Below are 19626 nucleotides of genomic sequence, written 5' to 3' on the forward strand. Positions count from 1 at the left end.
CCCTCGGGAGTCTTTAAACGCAGGATACCTGTGACAACGGCCCCGCTGTGCTCTGCGCCGGACGTTGGGAGCCTTTGAGCACCCGCAGCCTCGGCGCCCCGCGGCTCCAGCCGAGCGCAGAGACACTCGCACCTCTTCGCCCGACCCCGAGAGGCAGCAAACGGGTCTTTTTGCACCGAGGCAAGGCAAGCGCTCGGCGATTCCCCGCGTCGGGACCGGTTTTGCAGCGAGGATTTTATAATTCCCGGAAAAGCTGAAGGAGAGGGAGCACCGATCCGAGCGGGGGCTGGCCAGCCCCATCCCGCGCCGCCGGGCGCCACGCGCTCCTCTACGACTCAACGCATCTTCTGCGCTTTACCAAGCCGGAGCCGGGCTGCTCGGCTCCTGCCAGGTTCAAGCCCTTTCAGACCGGACACCACGGAAATGTGACCCCATGGCTGAACAGACCAGTTGGTTCCCGCAGAACAAGGGGATAAAACCCTCCCCTACCTCTGCCCCGTTTGTTTCGCAGGCTAAGAGGGAAGAACGGCTTTAGGGAATAAGGGGGAAAGACGGGGCCGAACCATCGGCCGAAGCTTGGGGTCAGCCTGCTCCTTTTTCATTCGCTTGCGCAACCTGTGGCAATCGCTAGCCCTAAACACGAGCAGTGGCTTTGCGGATTGACCGCCTATTTGTTTCTGCTGCGCTGCCGCGCAGCCCAACGCCTGCAGCGAACGTTCCTTCCCCACCCTAGGAAATCGCTGTCACCTGGGAACAAATCCCTTTGCTTTTCCAGCTCTAACCGTGTGCACTGGCCTTGGAAGCCAGTGGTGAAACCTCTCTCTTGCGCAAAGAGCCAACGCGTCCTCGCACTCTACTTCTAAGAAAGCGAACGACAGTTTTTCATCCTGTTTTCTTCCTTCTTTTTTTTTTTAATCATCTTCCATATCTGATTTAGATACAAAACGGATGATTCACTAGCCTTTCTAGTGATGCCATGGTAACTGCCAAACCCCAATAGTAGGAACAGACTGTAATCTCACCCCAAGCAACACACACCAGCTCCTGGGGTACCAGGCAGCCAGGCGCGTTTTGCGTGGGAGAGAAACCTTCACCCGCTTCTCCTCCGACGTTTGCAACGCAGCAACTTCACACGCAGAACCCAGCACAGCCCGCAGCGCGCGTGGCTGCGGTCGATAGGGCCCCACAACGAAACAGCCCGACAGAGCTCAAAAATGGGAGGCTTAAAAGACATCAATGATTGCGTTTTTCCTCACGAGGCAGCAGGCCACGATGCAATGTTGCCCCCCGCGAGCGTGGCATCAGGCACCTCCGAAAGAGGCATTAGAGCCCCTGCACGCTCCTGTCATGACAGGACATCTCGGAGGGCTCCACATGGGACCATCTCTCATCTCCCCGTCAGGAAGACACGTAAACACGTGCTGAAGTCCCAGCCTGCCAACGGGACCTAAGCAAGTGCTTAATTTTAACTATATATGGTTAGGGCTCCGCTGAATGGACATTTGTGTTTCATGTGTACCCAAGCCCAGACAGAGTCCTGAAGACTCGGGCACCTGCAAGATGTGCGCACTGCTATTCTGGTCCTCCACGTGTGTGTTTCTAGTTCCAAAACAGGAAAACTTTGATTCCTATTTCTCCCAGAGCCAGCTAAACGCTAACCTATTTAGCTACAGGAAATTCTCTACGTGAGGAAAGGAGAGAGAGGGAGACCTGAGCTCCACACAATACTTGGAAACCTCGCCACTTCTAGAAACACCAGTTGCTACTTCTTCATTTATAGTCAAAGTCGCTGAGGTGAAACTTTTAAGCCTCACTGGAGAGCTGTAGCTAAGCTGGGTCCTGGTGATACACAGCAGTACCAGCACGCACGTCCATCTCCCAGTAGCAAACACATCCAACTGCTCTTCAGCATCAGAGGACGGGGCTGACAGCAAGCCCTGACCTCCTCCATTGGACCCTTCCCAAGGTCCCGCCTGTCCCAGCAGCACAGATCCACCGAAAGTTGTTAGCATTTGTGCTTTGACTTAGCCCAGGTGTCTCAGAGAATCTCACCCACTGCGTTCGCACAGCCCACCGAAGCAAAACGGCACTTACCTGATTTGCCGATAGAAACTCCTGGGTATTGTCATTCATTCCCATGTACATGTTCTCCCCATCAAACTAGAAAGACAAAAGAAAGCTGCAGTTAGTGAAACGACATCTGCACTCCAGGGTTATATGGAGCCCAAATACTTTCCTGGCTCTTCATGTAAAGAACCAAGATTCCCAGAATAAAATCTTCAGCTTGTCCTTTAAAACTGTGCTTAACCTACTAGCGGTATCTGACGCTTGTGGGGCAGTAACAAGCTTTAACAGAGTCTTAAACTCAACGTTGTACAGACTCAATAAGGAACCATCCAAACTGGCCACAGAGAACTGAAAACTTACTACAGAGAACTTACTTTCCAGCTCTGATGCCTTTTGGATACCTGGTAGCCAGCTTCTCTCAGAAGTGGCCTTTGCCAGATCACAAAATGAAAACCCAAAGCAGAATTTCTTTATTTCGTGAAAAGATGGGGAATAAAACCCATTCTTGAAGAACTAAGGAAATTCAGGCTACCTTAATGTTGAGCTGCAAGCTGTGCTTTTGAGCACGCATGAGCATACATTACTGTTATTGCAAGGGGACACGTTAACACAGCACACTTATGTTAATTTTTCAGCAAAATAATGAATGAATCATTCTAAGAGCTGACAAATAAACCAAAATTGTGCAAAACCACAGATCTATCCCAGCAACAACATAATCCAAATTAGGTTCTTGCTAAAATTCTCACTAAACCAATTGACTTTACAAAGCCTTTTCCCACCAATGTGCATTTCCAAGACAGGCAGGTCACACTCCATCCTCCTCCAGGCACCTATGTATTCTTTAACCACCAAACGGCAGCAAACCTACAGTTGCAATCCAGAAGGTCATTCCTATACTGTACATGAAGTAGCCTCCAGAGCACAATTTCCAGCCCTGACAGCTAAGGTGCAATCCTTCTTAGTGAGGTGGGTTGAAAGAGCTGTGCTGGCCCTAGAGAGAAGCAAGACCTTGCAAGGGTGGGAGAGTCCAGGCAAGGAGAAGCTCCCAGGCAGGGGTCAAGAGAGAGCCAACCCACACACCAGGGTGTCCATGTCACACAGAGGAGAGCCACCAGGCAGAAGAAGTCCTGTTCATTTGGGAAGGAAAAAACAGAAGATGCCTGGAAGCCACAAAGAACCAGCATTGGGTTTCCTGCCTGGGAAGCTCGGATGCATTTCTGCACCAGGTGGATGCAGCAGGAAACCAGGTTCCTTGCCTACAGCCCTTTTTTCTGTTGTTTGGAAACTCTGGCTACAAGAAGGTGCATTTTCCCTCACTTCTTCCTCTTCCTCTCCTGCCCTCCCAAGGTTTTGCCCCCGCAGATAAGCTTCAGGGCTACCAGGGATCAAGAGGCAGCCCGAGAACTGCACAGTAAATGCACAGTTAACTGGTGCCTCCGTGGTTCCTGCACAACATGCCTGCCCCCTTCATCCACTTCTGAACCGCTAATCCAGTTAGTAGACTACAAAACCCCTGTGGAGAACTACAAAACTCTTCCTATTAATTAGCTAGGGCAGGAGCTTTTCACTTGCTCAGGCTCCAGATGAAAGAAAAAAGCCCTCAAGAATTGTCTCCAGCTCAAAGTATAGCCAGGGCAGTTCTCGAGGCTAAGTTCACAAATTAATTATGGCAATAAAGTGGGATATGCCATAAAACACTCCTGAGACAAGGATGAAGGTACCAGCTGTAAATGACAGTGTATACTTAACAAGAGGGAAGAGACTACCCTCTTGCCCTTACAAGCCAGATGATGAATTGGAGATTGTTCACCCCTTGTTTCTCTGGCTCTCAAATGAAACTGCTACCAGTAATGCCTTAACAGAAATGCTCCACACACGAGCAATAAAAGAGGAATCTAAACAAAACCAGGTGAAGATTTTCATTTTCACTATAGACTATTAATTACACTTTCATTTCACTGAGTGCCACAGGATTAGCCATTAAAGTCAGTGGAGTTAGTAAAGCCAAATGGGAGCAGCACAGCTCCGCTCCACTCAGCTCAGCGTCAGAGTGCAGAGACACCTTCTAATTGCCAAACCACCCTCAGGGATACGAGAGCAAACCAATTAAAAGAAGCAAAATTACAGAGGGTATTGTGACATTCATTAACTAATACTAATGGAAACCACAGCAGGACTAAAGGGCGATCCCTGCGCAAACAAAGGATTTCTTTAAACCTGATGGCGGGGAAGGAATGGTGGCGTACGGGAGATCTGCGCTCTGCTGCCAGGTCTGCTACGTATCTTGGCTACGTGCCCCAGTGTCCATACCTGGAAATCAGGAATGGTGATGCTCAAACAGAAGTGCAAGACAAGACCTGAGCTTTCATCACTTGAAGAAAAGTCTGCTCGAGGTTGGAGGCTCCCCTGGTTCACAGTGCATGCACGATGGGTTTTGCGGGACGAGATCAGCAGCAGAGCTAGCAGCTGCTGGCTGACGAGGTGTCCTCCGGGGACAGTCACCCGTGCACACTGGTGGCCCAGGTAAGCCCTGCTCTGGGGATGGACGCAATGCGCACTCTTGCTCGGCACACTGCATGAAGGTGCCGCCTGTCCTCTCAGCGCGGGTGAGCGATACCCAAGTGTTATAGTGAGATCCAGACATCTTCTGCATTGGGATCACAGTCATATCCCACATGGCCATGACATGGACCCATGAGCGGCAGCAAATGAGAGGGCCCACTGAGGCACAGGCAATCATCCAAACCGCTGCCCGTGACCTGAACTTAAAGCAGCGGGAAATCTCTAGCCACTTTGGTTGTAAGAAAAATCTTCAAAATGTGACTAAACAGAACATCTGCCTGAGCCTATGGAAAGCCGGAAAAAATAGCTCTGTGAAGCACAGGGCCTCCTTTGCTCCAGGATGGCTAATTCAGATGCCAACGGTGATATTTTAACTGTCTGTTGTTGACAACAGGCGTCAAAGCTTACTAGAAAGAAGAAATTTAATGCGACAGAGATGCCCGCCATTTCTCCCAAATTCTGCAAGGTTTAGCCAATATGTGCAAGACGATCACGATCATCATCTCACCTTGCCGCAGACTGCAGCAGCTTTGGGCTACCTCCGAAGGCCTGCCCTGGCATATGAAGCTACTTTTGCTTGCACCAAAATGCCCAGGACAGGCCACGCTTGCAGTTTGCTAAAGGGGTAATAAGAGCCATCCATTCCAACAGTGGAAATAGAGTAGAAAGGGTTTTTCTGATTTCCACGCAGATGAGAGTGCCCCCAGCAGTTTAGGGCAGCCTGCACATAGCTACGCGGTGTTCACAGCCTAGGTCAGCTCTGGAGAAGAAACTCCAGCAAACGCCAAGGGGCTCAGCCCGCTGGCCGCACCGTTGGGGATCTGCTGCTGGCGCTAGAACCACTCAGCTCAAAACATACCAAGCAAAAACCTACACGCATTTTCCCTACTGCCAGACCAGTGGGAGGCCAGAGTCCATCCAGGCAACCCAACGCAGCCGTCTGCTGTGTGTATCGCGCACGTGGTCACCCATGGCCTTGCAGACAGGGTTGGCCACGACAGTCACATCCGAACGGCACTGCCGTCCATGGGGACCGTGCACGTGCACCGCGACACGAGGAGCCAGGCTGCCTCACAGGGCTACGCTGCTGCATCGACCCCGGGTTTCCGGCGAGTCAATCCTTTTGCAACGGGCAAAACTGTGCTGCAGAGGTCCCAATCCTGAGCTCTGCTAGGAACCATCCCAACGACACCACCGCGGGCCCGAGCAGGCGCCCCAAAGCCCAGGGCTTTGCACCGCAAGGATGTACGGGCAGTTTCCAAAGCTTTGTCTCAACCAGCTGCACAGACGGGCTGCACAACACCGGCTGACATTTAACAGCTACCGCATCTTGAGACGGCAGATTTCGATGCTGTAGCTGAGTCACCCAGCAAGATCTTTCCTGCAAGCAGCCCTGAACAGATTTACAGTATTTCAGCAGGGAAATAGTTCTGTCCGTCACTGAAATCAATCAGGAATCTGCACCGCAAAAATATATATTTCAACATTAGGAAAGGAAGTGCTCTTTCCCTAAGCCAAAATTTTGCCCCTCGGGGAAATAAATACACAGAAATTGCACATCCATCCATCTATCCCGGGTGCTCTCGCCCGGACACAAGCCTCGCTCCTGTCCCACTCCAACAGAGTGCTTTGCAGAGCCAGACTAAGACCTGCTCGAAACAGCTCCTCTACGGAGAGGTGCAGAAAACAAAAGTCATCTGGAAATCCACGTTCGGAAAACAAAACGCGTCTTTCCCTGGGCGGGGAGGTTCAAGGCAGGAAAAGCACTCTCCTTTCTTTACATCGTTGCGTTTGTCAGAACAAATTCTTTCACGGCTTTCTACCACTCCCCGCCTCCCCTCTGCGCTCGCCTCTGCCCTCTGCGCCTTCCCAACGCCCGTAACGAACCCTGCCTTCGACGTCGCGGTGCCGCGGATCGCTGGCCGCAGCAGCGAGCCTGGAAATCGAGGCCTGAAATGCAATGGAAACGTTGGAACTGTCCCGCTGCTTTTCTTCTCCTCCGGGCTACAAGGGGGCAAACAAAATTAGTACGAATTCTGCCACCAGGATGGTTTTTCCAATTAGACATTCGCCACTTGTACGCCAGCCAGGCGGAGGAGAGGAGAGGAGCAACGCGCTTCAAAGCAATCCGCCCCATCGGTGCACGCTGATTTACGGCAGAAACACGCAGCTTAACGTTTCCCTTCGGCTACAAGCGCTCGCTCCCGCTCCGTCCCCAGCGAAAATCGATCAGCCCGGGCGTTAACGATCTAAGTGTGCCGAGCGGTGGGCGTCATTCGCTCCGAGTCCTTTTCAGTTGGAAGGAACGTTCTCTTGCGCCGTCGTCCTAAGCATCCTTTGCTCGTTTGCAATTACTGAACGTTTTTCATCCGTGGTTAAGGAGAGCAGTCTATGGAACAAATCGGTGGCCGTGTCCAGTTCTCCCCTTCTCCTGCCCGAAGCGGGTGCCAAGTGCGAGTGAACCGTGCTCACTCTCAGCTCACAGCAGGACCTGATGTGGGATGGCAAACCTGGGAAATTCAAGCCCTACGTTCAAACCCTAGGTTTAGAAACTCGGGGAGGTGGGGAAGATGCTGTAATTTATTGCTTTCCCTTTACCCAAGACTTTGGCCCCTGACTTTTGGCTGGCTTTGACACCAGCACGCTGCCTCCGTTCTGCACCCGACGTAACGCCAAACCAGGCGGCGGTGAGTATGAGCCACGGCCCGACCCCACGCCGAAAGCGGTGACGATGCATGGCAAAGACGGATAATCAGGCTGATGCCCTAAACCCAGTTCACCCAGGAAGACCCGAGGAAACCAAGGAGAGTTGGAGAAAGCGCCGTGCCCCCGCGGCAGCACCTCTCGCTCGCACGTGTTGCTGGGTATTTTGGGCGCAGAATTGACCACACGCAGCAAAAACCGTCATTCTACCTGCAAGAAAACAGCCGCCAAACTCCAGGCAGCTCTGTCAAAATAGAGTTTGTCATGGAGAATTTGCTTGGAAATCCAATTCTTCTATTGCTATTCTTACAGGGGACCCGTAGCCGGCATTGCAGCTCCGAAGGCAGAGCGTTGCGGCTAATTAACCAGCCCCATCCAGGCAGCCGAGCAGAGTTTTCATTAAGGTGATGGTCTAAAAAAGCACTTTTTTTTTTTTTTTTAACTGCTCTCTAGGCTCACTTTGGTCTGCTATTTTTGCAACACGATGCTATTTTCCAACTTGTAAATGTGCCCAGAGGTCACCCTGGGCAATGCGTTAATAAGATGAAAAGGCGTAAAAATAATAAGCAGCGCACGCCGCAAGCCGAGCCCCGCGCGGAGCAGCTGGGCGATCGGTGGCTCGGTGCAAACACGGAGAATAAATGTTTGTTAACTGGAGAGGACGGAGCGGAAAGAAACACCGCCGACTGCCAAGCTGCAGAGAAGGTGCGACTTTCGCACGGGCGGCACTGCCAACTTGCACAATTTTATTACGAGTCTCCTCGCATCCTTTCACTGGTGCCTGGGAGCACTGGCTTCGGGAGTCAGGAGCAAAGATGAAAACCTCAACTTTCAACTTTGCAAGGAAAAAAAAAAAAGAAAAAGAAAAATTGGCAGTGCTTTTACCAGGAACGGATTCAGTGGCACCCGTAAGATCTCAAAAATCTTCCAAGCTTTTTTTTTTTTTTTTTTCTTTTTGAGTGGTCTGGGCTAAGTTTTAGCGCTCAGCGTTGGCATTACGGCAGCGCCAACGCAGCAGGAGCCAAACGTCCTCGTCGCGGAGCGGCCGCTTAACGCCCCGCGGGGAAGGAATCGGGCCCCGCGCTGCATCCCCCCGCCGCAAGCACCCGCCTCGGCTGCGCCTCCCATGGCGGCAGGAGAGCAGGAGCGGGGCTGCGGGTCCCCTCTCCCCCTGGCCCCACGCTGCCAGACTGGGCGCGCAGCGATGTCACCCTTCGCCAGCGCCACCCGGGAGGCGCCGCGTTTGCTACGCGCGGCATGGCACAGAGCAAAGCCGCGCCACCCGTTCCTCTAAAACACCAGCGCATTTAAGCGAGGACCCGAGAAAGCTCACGCAGCAGAGCCAACGCTCTATTTAATACTTCTCATTTTCTTATTAAAAAAAAAAGAAAAAAGAAAAAAATCATATTACCCATTTGCCACTGGGATTGACCGAGCCGCCTCTGCTGGCACCGTACCTACCGCACAGACGTAGGCGACTTGTCTTTAGAAAGCTTTACAGGGGTCAAGTTTTTCCAATCTTTGCATTTATTTGTTTATCTTTAAATCAGGCAAGAATTACTTGATTGGCATAACTGCATTCCCGCAGTCTGGCCGCAGCCACGTGCACAAGGCGATTTCCAGCCCCGTATCGCCGCAGCGGGCGGCATCAGAGGGCGAGCGGGACGCGGACGCCGGGCGCAGCCTCGCAGGCGCGCGGGACGGTCGCACCAAAGCAGCCCCGCGGGCGGCCGGGACCGAGGGTGGCACGACCACGCCGCGGCAGCGGGAAACCTCTGGCCCAGCATGAGCTGCCAGCATTAGTTTTGTTTTTGGGGGGGTTTCTTCCCTTTTTTGGGGCAGGGGGGAGCTGGATTCTACCATGCAGTCATTAAATATTCTTACATATTACTCGAGTGATATAGATGAAGTCTTAATGCTCAAAACCATAAAGCCCAAAAGATATCTATCTATATACATATATATTATATATATATATAAAATATATATGTATATATATATTTTTAAGAGTCTTTTCAGTTCTGGGTAGTACCGTAGCCCTCTTCCATGTACCCTCTTCTCTCCCACCCAAGGCTGGAGGATAAACTGCTACGTCGGAAAAGGCACCGAAGAAAAGCAAGAGATGGCCAGAAGGAATCTCCGTCATCATAGCTACAAGGAACAGCTACACGAATCAAGTTTCGGCAGGTCCTTGGAGACAAGATACCGACTATCCCTCAAAAACAGGCATTACAAGAACGGCACTGCTCCCCTTTCTCCCCTCGCTGCCGTCAGCGTTTGCCAATGGAAGAGTAAAGGACGTCACTGGGAGGATGAGAACATGGCTTTCAAAGCGCATCAGAAACAAAACTATGGAAAATTCCATTTTATATCATAATAAAGCAACTGAAAAAGATTTTGAAGAAGAATTTACAAATACGATAGAAATAACAGCAGGTAGTTTTTCTTCCAAACACACCAGAAGCAGGACACCTACTGCACAGCTGGCCGTGCCGAGGGCTGCCCAGGTACAGTAGAAGCTGTCAAGCAATTAAAACCACGTGGCAAAGACAGGAACGATTTGCACTGGCTTTTCCACTGAAGGGCTTTCCAGTGCTTCCCAAAGCCGGGCACCTCCCTCGGAGAGACCTGTCTGTGCCGCTATCTCGCACTGAACAGGCCAGCAGGAAAAAAACAAAACAACAAAATCAGGAGGAAGCCCCAGGACCACGTGGCATTCGCCTGCTCGAAAGCAATTCGGACTCCAAACTGCAAATTTAGCAAGTGCTGGGCGCGACCTACAGGTCCAGCGGCCCTTGCTCCGCAGGGAACTGGGGTGGCAAACTGAAGGTGCCAGCTTCGTTTGTGTGGGCTTTGCTTGCTTTTTTAATTGCGGAGTGATTCACAAAACAGCAGCCCAGCAAGCCTGACTCCCTTAGGAGGCAAACGGGTCGGAGCCGCAACGCCGAACGGAAGCAGCAAGCAGAGGTGGGACGCGGTGAGGAAGACGAGGGAGCCTGCAGAGGCAAGGTGGGCCTCGCAGCTCGAGGACCATCTGCTGCAGGCGCCCACGAGTACCTGGATAAGGGTGAGCGGAGCTGTGCAGCCTGGCTGGACTTTTCATAAGGTTCCTCACCAAACAGCTCTTAAAAACCCAACCCAAGTTGTCATGGGACCAAAGGGAAGGTCCTCTTGTTATTTACAGCCTGTGAAAAGATATCTGCTCGGGTTTCACAGCAGAAGGTGATCACGGAGCATGGACATCTTGTGCTTAAAATCTACACAGTTCATAACCTAAGTGATCTGGAAGTTATGAAGTTCCCTAATGAGGCAAAAATTATTCAGGCTGGCCAAAACCCAAACTGACTCTGAAGGACTTTGCATAAGACATTCGCAGCGCTAAGTGGCAGTGAAGACACAGAAGATTAAATTTAATGTCAATAAATGAAAGGAATGCACAGGAGTAAAGCAATTCTAACAATGCAGCCTTTAACGAGCTTTAAAATAACTAGTTACCATCCAGGCTAGAAACTACGCACTCCTTTTTGAGAGCTGTCTCCCAACTTTTGCTCAGTTCTCAGCAGCGGCCAGGAGAAGCCTGTCAAGTGTCAGGAGCAATTAGGAAATGAACAGAGACCGAAAGTTAAAATGTTATTTTGCAATCTGCTAATTTAGGAAAAAGGAGAGCAATAACAGGGCTGATCAAAGGTGTGGAATGGTGTACACAGACTAGGAGAAGGGATGACAGAGAGACTTGATGGAGGTATATATAAAGGCATGAGAGGAGAAGAGGGAATGACTCTTCTCTGGTTCCCATAGTCCCCAAACAAGGGGGAAGACACTGAAATTATTAACGGTGGAATTAAATACCAAACAAAAAGAGGTTCTTCACATAGCATCCAACTGAACAGCAAAACTTATTGCTGCGGGATGCTGCGGCGTAAAAGGATTCAAAATAGCAACTGGACAAATTAGAGGGGACCGGTAAATCCAAAGCCTTGAGTTCAGGATGATGCTGAACTGCAGACGGTCAGAAGCTGTGCAGATAGATATGTTCCAATGGGATATTAGGAAAAACTTTTTCACCATGCGGGTGGTCAAATATCAGACCAGAGAGCTTGTGGGCTCTCCAGCCTTGGAGGTGTCCAGCCCTGAGCTAGACACGGTGCTGAGCGACCCGATGGGGCCAGCCCTGCTTTGCATGGGGCTTTGACTCAGGCCACCCAAGCGGGAGCATCCTGGGCCATTTGTGCCGGTGAGACGCGGGGATGGCGCGACCCCGCGCTCAGCACCTTTCGCACGGCGCCTGTGCCGGCCCCGAGCAGGAGCTGCTGCGTGGGGTGGCACCGCCGGGGACAAGGGGCCTCGGCAGAGCCACCAAAAGCTGAGAAAAGGCCTCAAAAACTCCCTCCCCGCCAGCACGTGTCCGGGGGCACCATCTGTAAGAGCACCATGCAAAATTTGGGAATCGCTGCTCCACGGGGCCAGCCTTGCCTGGGGGAACGGGCTCCCATGCCGGGCGCATCTCCCGCATCCCCTTTTATTCCGCTGCGCCTGGGGTCAGAGCTCTCGAACGCTGCCAGTACGCGGGCATTCATTTAGCTAAGGGACGGGCTGGTTTTCCGTGAATGCTGCACGCTATTATTGTTATTACATTATGGGAGGGGAAAGAGGGCTTAAAACTCATTTAGCTGGACCTTTCAGAACCTGCAAAAGAGTTCAAGTTCTTCACAAAAAAAAAAATTAAAAAAAAAAATCTCGTCCACGGAAAGCTATGGGGAGCAGCAGAATTTAGTTTCAAGGCTGACATGGAAATAGATTAATTTTTTTTTTCCCCCCATTTCATATTCTAATTACGATTCTTCTCCCCCTACTATTTTCTGTTCTCATTACAGTCTTAAAATTGCACTGCAAATTCTGTACCTTATTCTGCTCTTCCTACCAGCTTTGTCATGGAAATGAGAAACAGAATGTATAAGCATGAAAATATTGCAGAGATCAAAATTCCGCTTAACCCTTTCACGCGCGGCTCCGAGAAGCAGCGAGAGCAGCACAGACCGCAGGGGGGGCGAAGCCGACTGATCCGCCGTCCATCCTCCTCTCCTCCTCCCAGGCTGAGCGAGGGGGAAGGACGACGCTCAGAGAACTACGCCGTTGATCGAAAGCCCAGCTGTCGCTCTTGCTTGCAGCTGGACCACGTGCCGGGTTTGGCTTCTCCAAGCCACAGGTTGGCCCCGAGGGCAGGCTTTGATCCGATACGCTTCCATCGGACTCCGACAGTCGCATTTAGCTTCCTGCTCCGAGGCTGCCGAGCAGCCTGGCATGGAAAGGGGCCGTGCCGGCGCTCTGCACGCGCCGCGTCCCGGTCCTCCTGCTCCGCCGAGGGACGGGGCGCCAGAGCCCGGCAGCTGCGGGGGACCCGAACGCGGCCGGGCCACCCCGAACACGGCAACCGAGCCGAGGGCAGACGTGCGAACGCCGCAAGGGCTGAGGGGCTCCGCACCGCGTCTCCGTCCCCGAGCCGGCCCCGTCCCAGCTCCGCGCCCTCCCGGCCGCCGCTGACCACGCTCGGCGCCGCTTATCTCGCGCGATACCATCGCGCCCGGGCGGCTCCGAGCCTTAGGCACGGCGCTTCCTTTCCGAAACCGAACAAGCAGCACATCCTGCGTTGTTTATCGCGCTTCGGCAGGTGCCGGCGGAGTCTATCTGCCAAAACACCCAGCGCTCTCGCCGAACGGGGCCGTCCCCGCTAGCAGCTGAGGAATCGCGAGCGCGGCCGCGGGGAGCTCGTCCAGCGCCGCGGGCGCCGCTGGGGAGGAGGAAGGGGAACGAGGGCAGCGCGCCTCCTGGCACCGGCCCGGCTGCGGACGGCCTGAAACACAGACGGTGCGCGGCGACGAGGCTCCACGGCACCGGCAACGCCGGCAACTCCCAGGAAACCGAGAGGCAGAAACGTGCGGAGATCTGAACGCGCCCGCGGAGCCTCGACGCAAGGAGCGGCGCGAGAGGCAGAGACACCTAGAGACATTCTTTTTTTTTTTTTTTTTGCAAGATAAAACCTGGAGGTTGAGATAAAAACAGAGCTTGTGCCTCTCCGCCTCTGACCCGGCCGCCAGCGCGGTTCTGCTCTGGAAGCCTGTCACGGAGATGCCGGGGTCGACAGGAAAACAGCAGCTCTCTGCAGCCGGGGCCAGGCGGGACCCAGCAGGACCCAAATACCTGCCTGAGCGTCGGGCGAGAACGACCCGGCGCAGGAAAGCGCTCCCCGCCGGGCACTCGGAGGGGGCGACGAGGCCGCCGGCAGCAGCTGCTTCCTCCGGCCCCGGGGAGACGCGGCGCCTCACACCGCCTCCTTGGGACACGGGCCCCGGCGGCACCCGCCCGCCTGCCCGCCCGCCCGCCGTCCGGCGGCAACCCGCTTCCACGGGAAAGGGTCACGAGAGCGGGCAAACGAAGCGCCTGTCGCCCCAGCAGCCCCATGCTGACGTGGTCACGCCGGGTTCGACACGCGCATCGCGGGGGGACGATCCGGGAAATCTCTGCTTATTTTTTCCCAGCTACTAGCTAAAAATACACATATAAGCGTGTGTTGCAAAGAGGGAGAAAGTCGTCAAAGGCGTAATGTGAAAATTACAGAAAGCTACTAATTGCTTAAGAGCAGGTGCCAAGCTTTTGATTCTGATGGCTTGCTGCCATCAGTACAGGATAAGGCCCCGGCCCCCAAACACCTCCTAACAAACTCTAATAACTCACAAAAATCATGACCGCTACTAAATTGCCCTTTAAAAGGGGGGGGGGGGGAAAGTAACTTAAATTCGTTTGCTCTACAGCCGCTGCTGGTCCTTCAGCAAGAGGCAAAGTGACTTTCTGGCCACCTGCAGAACATCTTCAAGGACGGCTCGGGGCGCACGTGCTGGTCACGCATCCGCGAGCACAGGCAGGTACTTTGCTAACCACCTCCATTATTTGACGATTCTGCCCTATTAACAACAACAAAATCACGTATCTGCTGCCCAGGATTCAGGATTTTTCTTCTTCAGTTGCAGAGCGTAAAGGGAGAACGGCCAAATAGATTCGAAATCGGCTTCTGCGAGACGGGGGAGCGTTGTGCAAAACCGGCGCGCGCTCAGGAGGGAGAAAAATCACAGAGGTTCTCCCTTAGTCATTTCGTTAGCAGTTTCCAACACACAAATATTTGGCACCCGTGAAAAACCTACCTTCTGTGGTTCTCGACTCAACTGCGTATGCAAATAACTCTCGCAGCGGTACATATTATGACTTGCGAAAACGCACTGGCAAATTACAATCCATTTCGCTTATTTTACCTTAAAAGTTTTGAAGTGCTCATGATTTTAAAAAAGGGGAAAAAAAAAGAAAGTCTAAGGAAACATGCTTTCCTTTAAAAGCAAAAATCAAGGGCTATAAGAACGCAATTTCTGTAACGACATTCTGGAAATCAGGGAGTGTCTTAACTGCTCAGTTTTGATGCAGTAATATGATTTACTGTGTTTTCCCCTCTCTTATTTAGCCCTGTCTTATTTGAATCAGACTCCATGGGACGGGGACCATCGTTTCTAAGTGCTTTTCGCATTGCCTAGGCAATGCCAGCTGGTCCGTAAGGTCCACTGCAAACAAGCAAGGAAGAGCAAGAGCGAATCTGCTTTTATTCCCCCGGCAGCGCAACCACCTTAGTCTTTCTAAGCCCAAATAATCTAATTGTCTGCAGCAGACAGAGCCTCCTTGTGGCTACGCCGACGGCGTCGTCTTTCACCAAAGATTGTGATTATGCCCTTAAACAGAGGGCGATGAGCCCCCCGGGCCGCCGAGAGCCCCCGTTGGGCACCCCGCTCCTCCCCAGCCGCGGAGGCAGGGAGCAGCCCGGGGTTTTTGCCGCCGAAGGATCTTCCCGGGAGGCACGTGAGGGCATCGACGCCAGGCGAACCCGCGGAGCACCCGCGTTTCGGCGCGCGGGACGTCAGCGCCTCGGGAGGCGAATACGCCCGGGGTGCTGGCGCCCGTCTCCTTTACCAAGGGAAAATCAGGAGCCCAAACCCGCTGGTTCGTGCGAGGGTCAAGAAGCCCAAAACTCTGCTTTTACACAAGCCGAAACTCCGCTACATTTCACACAGGCAATAAAATCGCATCTGAAAGCAACCTCCGCGCGCGGCGTTATAAAATACCGCCTAGGAGGATGCGGTAAGCGCCGCGAGAGCTCGGTAAAGCGGAGCTGCTGCTCTGCACCTGCGGGCTGCCGCGCACGCAACGTCCCCGCCGTGACAGCGCGTCCGCCTCAGCTCCTCACCGTCCCGTCCGCGCGTCTCAGCCGAGTCCGATACCACCTCATGCCCAACCTCCCTTTCCGGTTAGTAAGAAAAAGCACATCTCCCAAACACTCCTCATCTCAGCTCTTCTCCTTTTTTATTTTTTTATTTTTTTTTGGAGACATATTCATGTTCATCGTAAGTCGTTATTAATCCCTCCGGCGAATTTTAGTGCTGCAAAAGTTCTCCGTTGCGGCAAGAAGGTAGCTTGTGCTTATTTCCGTCGAGCTGACCTCAAGCTTACTTGTGAAAATAGCACACCTTCGCATTGAAAACGCTCCGCATCTTAAAAAGGCAGTTGAAAACTCATTAAAATTAACGGAACTAATCAGAAAGGGGCACCTTTGATTACGAAGCCCCTGCCTCACCGTAAATAATTGACTGCAGATATTATTATTATTATTATTATTAACCCTAGCGAGAAGTTTAAAGCATGTTTATGAGAAAGAGAAAATGCAGCTTTGCCCAACTAATGACTTAAACACAAATAAACAAAGGGAGTCTTCCCAATTTTAGAAAAGTCCTGCCTTTTTCCAAGCAGCTAAAAGCCAGACTGACAGCTTTATAGACAGGGGAATGGGCAGATAAGATAAACACGCACAATACAAACTTGTCCAAAGCTTTTACAGTCTTTTGCTGCACCACTTCCCGCTCATTAAATTACAGTATTACTATAGATTTGCAGCAAAATTATCTTTTATCTCAGCTTCTTTTAAAGCTATTTGGCATTTGCTAGTATTTTCTATTATAAATCTAATTGCAGATTCCAAACAGACAAGGGCTCATTAAGCCTTAATTATGCACATGTTGTTTTCAACAAACATTTTCATTTGGACTGCTGTGAGCTGTAATTGTTCAGGAGGCACCGCAGCCTCCGACTGCAGGCTTCTTCGGCATGGCAAAAGCTACGTCGCAGTCGGTCGCGGTTCGGGCTGAATTAACGGTTTGAAACCTGTGGAGCCGGGCAAGCGCTGCTGCGCCTGGAGTCGGGAGCGTCCCGGGAGCCGAGGCGGCAGCGGCACCTCTTTTCTGCCTAACCGCTAGCCCCGGACGCTAGTGCCAGGGCTCCGAGCAGTCGCCTTGCAGGGCGTAACTGCGACACAAAAGACGTCTTGGTCCGTCCAAAACCGGGGGGGACGACAGCTCTTTTCACTTCTCAGAGCTGCGATTACGTTCGCGTTCTGCTTAGGACAGAAATAAAAAGTGAAGCGGAAACTAGAGAGCAATGCTAATTAAAGGAAAAGGTATAACGAGCACAGCCCTCACGAGTAACCCACAGCAACGGCCAAGCTTTTATTATAAGCAAAGGCTCCTAATAGCAGAAAAACCGCGTGCGTTCAGACTGCGTTGGTCTGAACAGAGCAAGTGCGAGCTGCAGGAAGACAAGGTCGAGGTCCTTGGCCCGTCCAACCTCCTCCACCCTCCTGGGACTGCCGGGCCACCGTGCTGCCCGCCCGGGCTAGCAGAGCCCAGCTCTGCCTGACCCCCCCGTGCCCGCAAAGGCCCCCAGGCAGCGACGGGGACCCTCGATCAGGTGCGAGGCTGCATGCGGTACTCCGGTAAGGAAGGATGCAACAACAGGGTACAAAGGGGCCAGAGCAGAGGTGACCAGTGCATCGCTTTCTGAGCAGATACCATCCCTCCAGTGAAGACAGTCATTGCGTGTAAACCTCACTGGCCTTCCCTGAATTTCCTTGGGGGGAAAAAAGCTATTTCTAACAAATAACAGCTAATAATTAAGGTTTAGGGTTGCCAAAGTAGCCTGCAAGCTGCTGGTTCCTGCCAGACACACACACCCAAGAGTATCTGGGTGGCATTTAGCACTCCTGCAACCAGCAGGGCACCTAATGGTACTGGGACGGCAAACACCAGCCTAAAATCCTGCCTGCACGGTATCCAAAATACCAGCTCAGGAAAACGGAGGTGGCCGTAAAAGGTCTAGTTACGTGAAGAAATTAAAATGAGCCTTCTTCATATTTCTTTTTCTCTTCTCAGTCTAGATGACAAATTTTCTGCCATGTCCTGAAGACTCATGTTGCACTGTTAGAAGGAAAATGTGTCAGAGTAAGCATGAAATCCCATGGCCTTGCCCTCAAAACAGACAACTTTTCAAGCGATAGTTTGACCTAGAAAGGTTTTCTAGGTCATTTTGACTTGGCATGTATGTCTGACCTACTAAATCTAACACAATAAAATTACAGAGTTCATTTCAACCTGTCGGTGTCAGATCATTCATAAATTCAGATGCAATATTTACAAAACCGCTATTCATGTATTCACAAATGAGGTCCCACTAGGTTCCTTCTGGAGGGGAATTATTTGCCCTGTTCCACGTTAACTCTTGCTGACAAAGAGAGAACGGGAAAGCTGCTTTTTCAAGCAAAGTTCCAATCTTTGCCTTTTCTCGCAGAGCCCCTATTCCCACATCACGCAGGAGTTAGGGCCGCGCTACCCCTTTCCCTGCTGGCAACATTCTCCAAAACCAGCCCGCTGCCAGCTTCGCGGGGGTGGGAAACCCCAAGGCAGGATGCTCTGGTTTGCGGGGGTGCAGCCCGCTCCTCGCCACGGCTGCGCTAACGAAGCGAAGGGAAACGTGAACCGGTACCTCCGACGGCAGCACCGCGACCCTCCCGCCGGAGCCCCCTGCTCCGACGCACCACATCCCTCCCTGCAAAGCCGCAGGCACCGCGCGGCACCGGAGCCGTGGCCAGGATCCACCTGGAAGAGCCCGACGTGGACTTTCCGAGAAGAGGAAAACCGCAGAGAAGTCCACGGAGCAGATGCCTCCTCTTTGGCTCGGTCGTTCAGCTCGTGCTTGACGCGTCAGTGCACTCCTTACACCCAGCTTAATATTTATCAATTCTCGTACGTAATCCAGCCAATGCTTGTTAAAGGAATGACGGTGAGCGGTATTAAGCAGTATCACCCGCAGTATTCACGTGGGCCTACATGGCAATCGCTAATGGATTTTATCCTCTGCCTGTTGCGGACACGGAAATGCCCCCTGCGGTACCAAAGCGACCCCAGGGTCCCGTCCCCAATGGCCTCCCGCCTCGCCAAGATGCATTTCCCGCGGGCACACTCAAGCGGTACCCTGCACTGATCCCACACATTTTTTTTTCTTCCTGAGCCACAGGATCAGGAGTGTATTTCCAAAGGCACATCCAATTCAATGGACCAGAGCGAGCAAAGCAGCAGCAATCCACGCAGCGCTGCCACGAAGTGTGGCCTCATAGGCATCTCTCTCCATACGGCAAGCGTGGGACACGTCCCTTTGGCCGGCATCTTTCTCTGGGGCAAGAACAAGGGAGCAAGCAATGCAGGACGTCCTTTCAGCCGAGTCTTTACTGATACCAGACAGAGGCCACCCCAGATAAACGGATCAGGACATTACACCTCAAGACGTAGGGTGTTCATGAGACAATATCCAAGTCCAGCTCTGAAGACTAGCAAGATCTTTTCGAATCACACAGTTCCCAAGACCGGGTCCGTCTGTTCAAGTCCTCATGGTGTCTAAACCAGACACCATAAATAAATAAATAAATAAATAAATCACATTTACCAGTAAACAAGATTATTCTCTCTCATGATTCCTCCAAAAGCATTTACTAGGAGAAAGCTATTCCCACCGAAAGCTCCACCTCCCAATTCTGGAAGCCATGCCAGGATTTCAGGCCCTCCAGTGGCTATGTTTTATTCATATTTCAGTTGCACCTATATAAAAGGTGAGCTTTCTTTTTCCTTCCAAACTGCTCACAACTGCTCAAGAGAAAGAAAGAAGCCGCCGTGCTCCGAATCCGCCGGGAGCAGCAGGAGTTATTCTGCCTCTGCGTGCACCGGGGCACAGGAGCGTCTGAGTCTGCTTCGGCGAAACACCCGCGCATCCATGAAGGTTTTCCCTGTTTGAGTTTGCGTTATAAAGGTTTACATGTCCTAGAGAGGCAAAACCACTTCATTTGCACCGCCTGGCCGTGCTCTCTTGTTTCCCCAG

At 52.2% G+C, this 19626-nt stretch overlaps 1 protein-coding gene and 1 long non-coding RNA gene across 8 annotated transcripts in view; one reads left to right on the top strand and one right to left on the bottom strand.

Annotated features, from left to right (window-relative positions):
- Window positions 1-19626, bottom strand: part of TOX2 (TOX high mobility group box family member 2) — a 168647-nt gene that overhangs the window by 101572 nt on the left and 47449 nt on the right. For 6 of the 7 annotated variants that reach the window (XM_067307852.1, XM_067307848.1, XM_067307847.1 and 3 more), the window contains exon 2: window positions 2095-2160. In XM_067307852.1, coding sequence (XP_067163953.1) covers window positions 2095-2160 — 66 coding nt within the window. Of the gene's footprint in view, window positions 1-2094; window positions 2161-12237; window positions 12256-19626 lie in introns of those variants that run through there. The other variant, XM_067307851.1, reaches the window with a different exon arrangement.
- LOC136993610 (uncharacterized) lies at window positions 13767-17793 on the top strand. The gene is made up of 3 exons (XR_010886001.1): window positions 13767-14464; window positions 14843-15676; window positions 17636-17793. It is a non-coding gene; the product is annotated as an uncharacterized lncRNA (long non-coding RNA).

The sequence above is a fragment of the Apteryx mantelli genome, chromosome 18, assembly GCF_036417845.1.
Source record: "Apteryx mantelli isolate bAptMan1 chromosome 18, bAptMan1.hap1, whole genome shotgun sequence".
NCBI lineage: Eukaryota > Metazoa > Chordata > Aves > Apterygiformes > Apterygidae > Apteryx > Apteryx mantelli.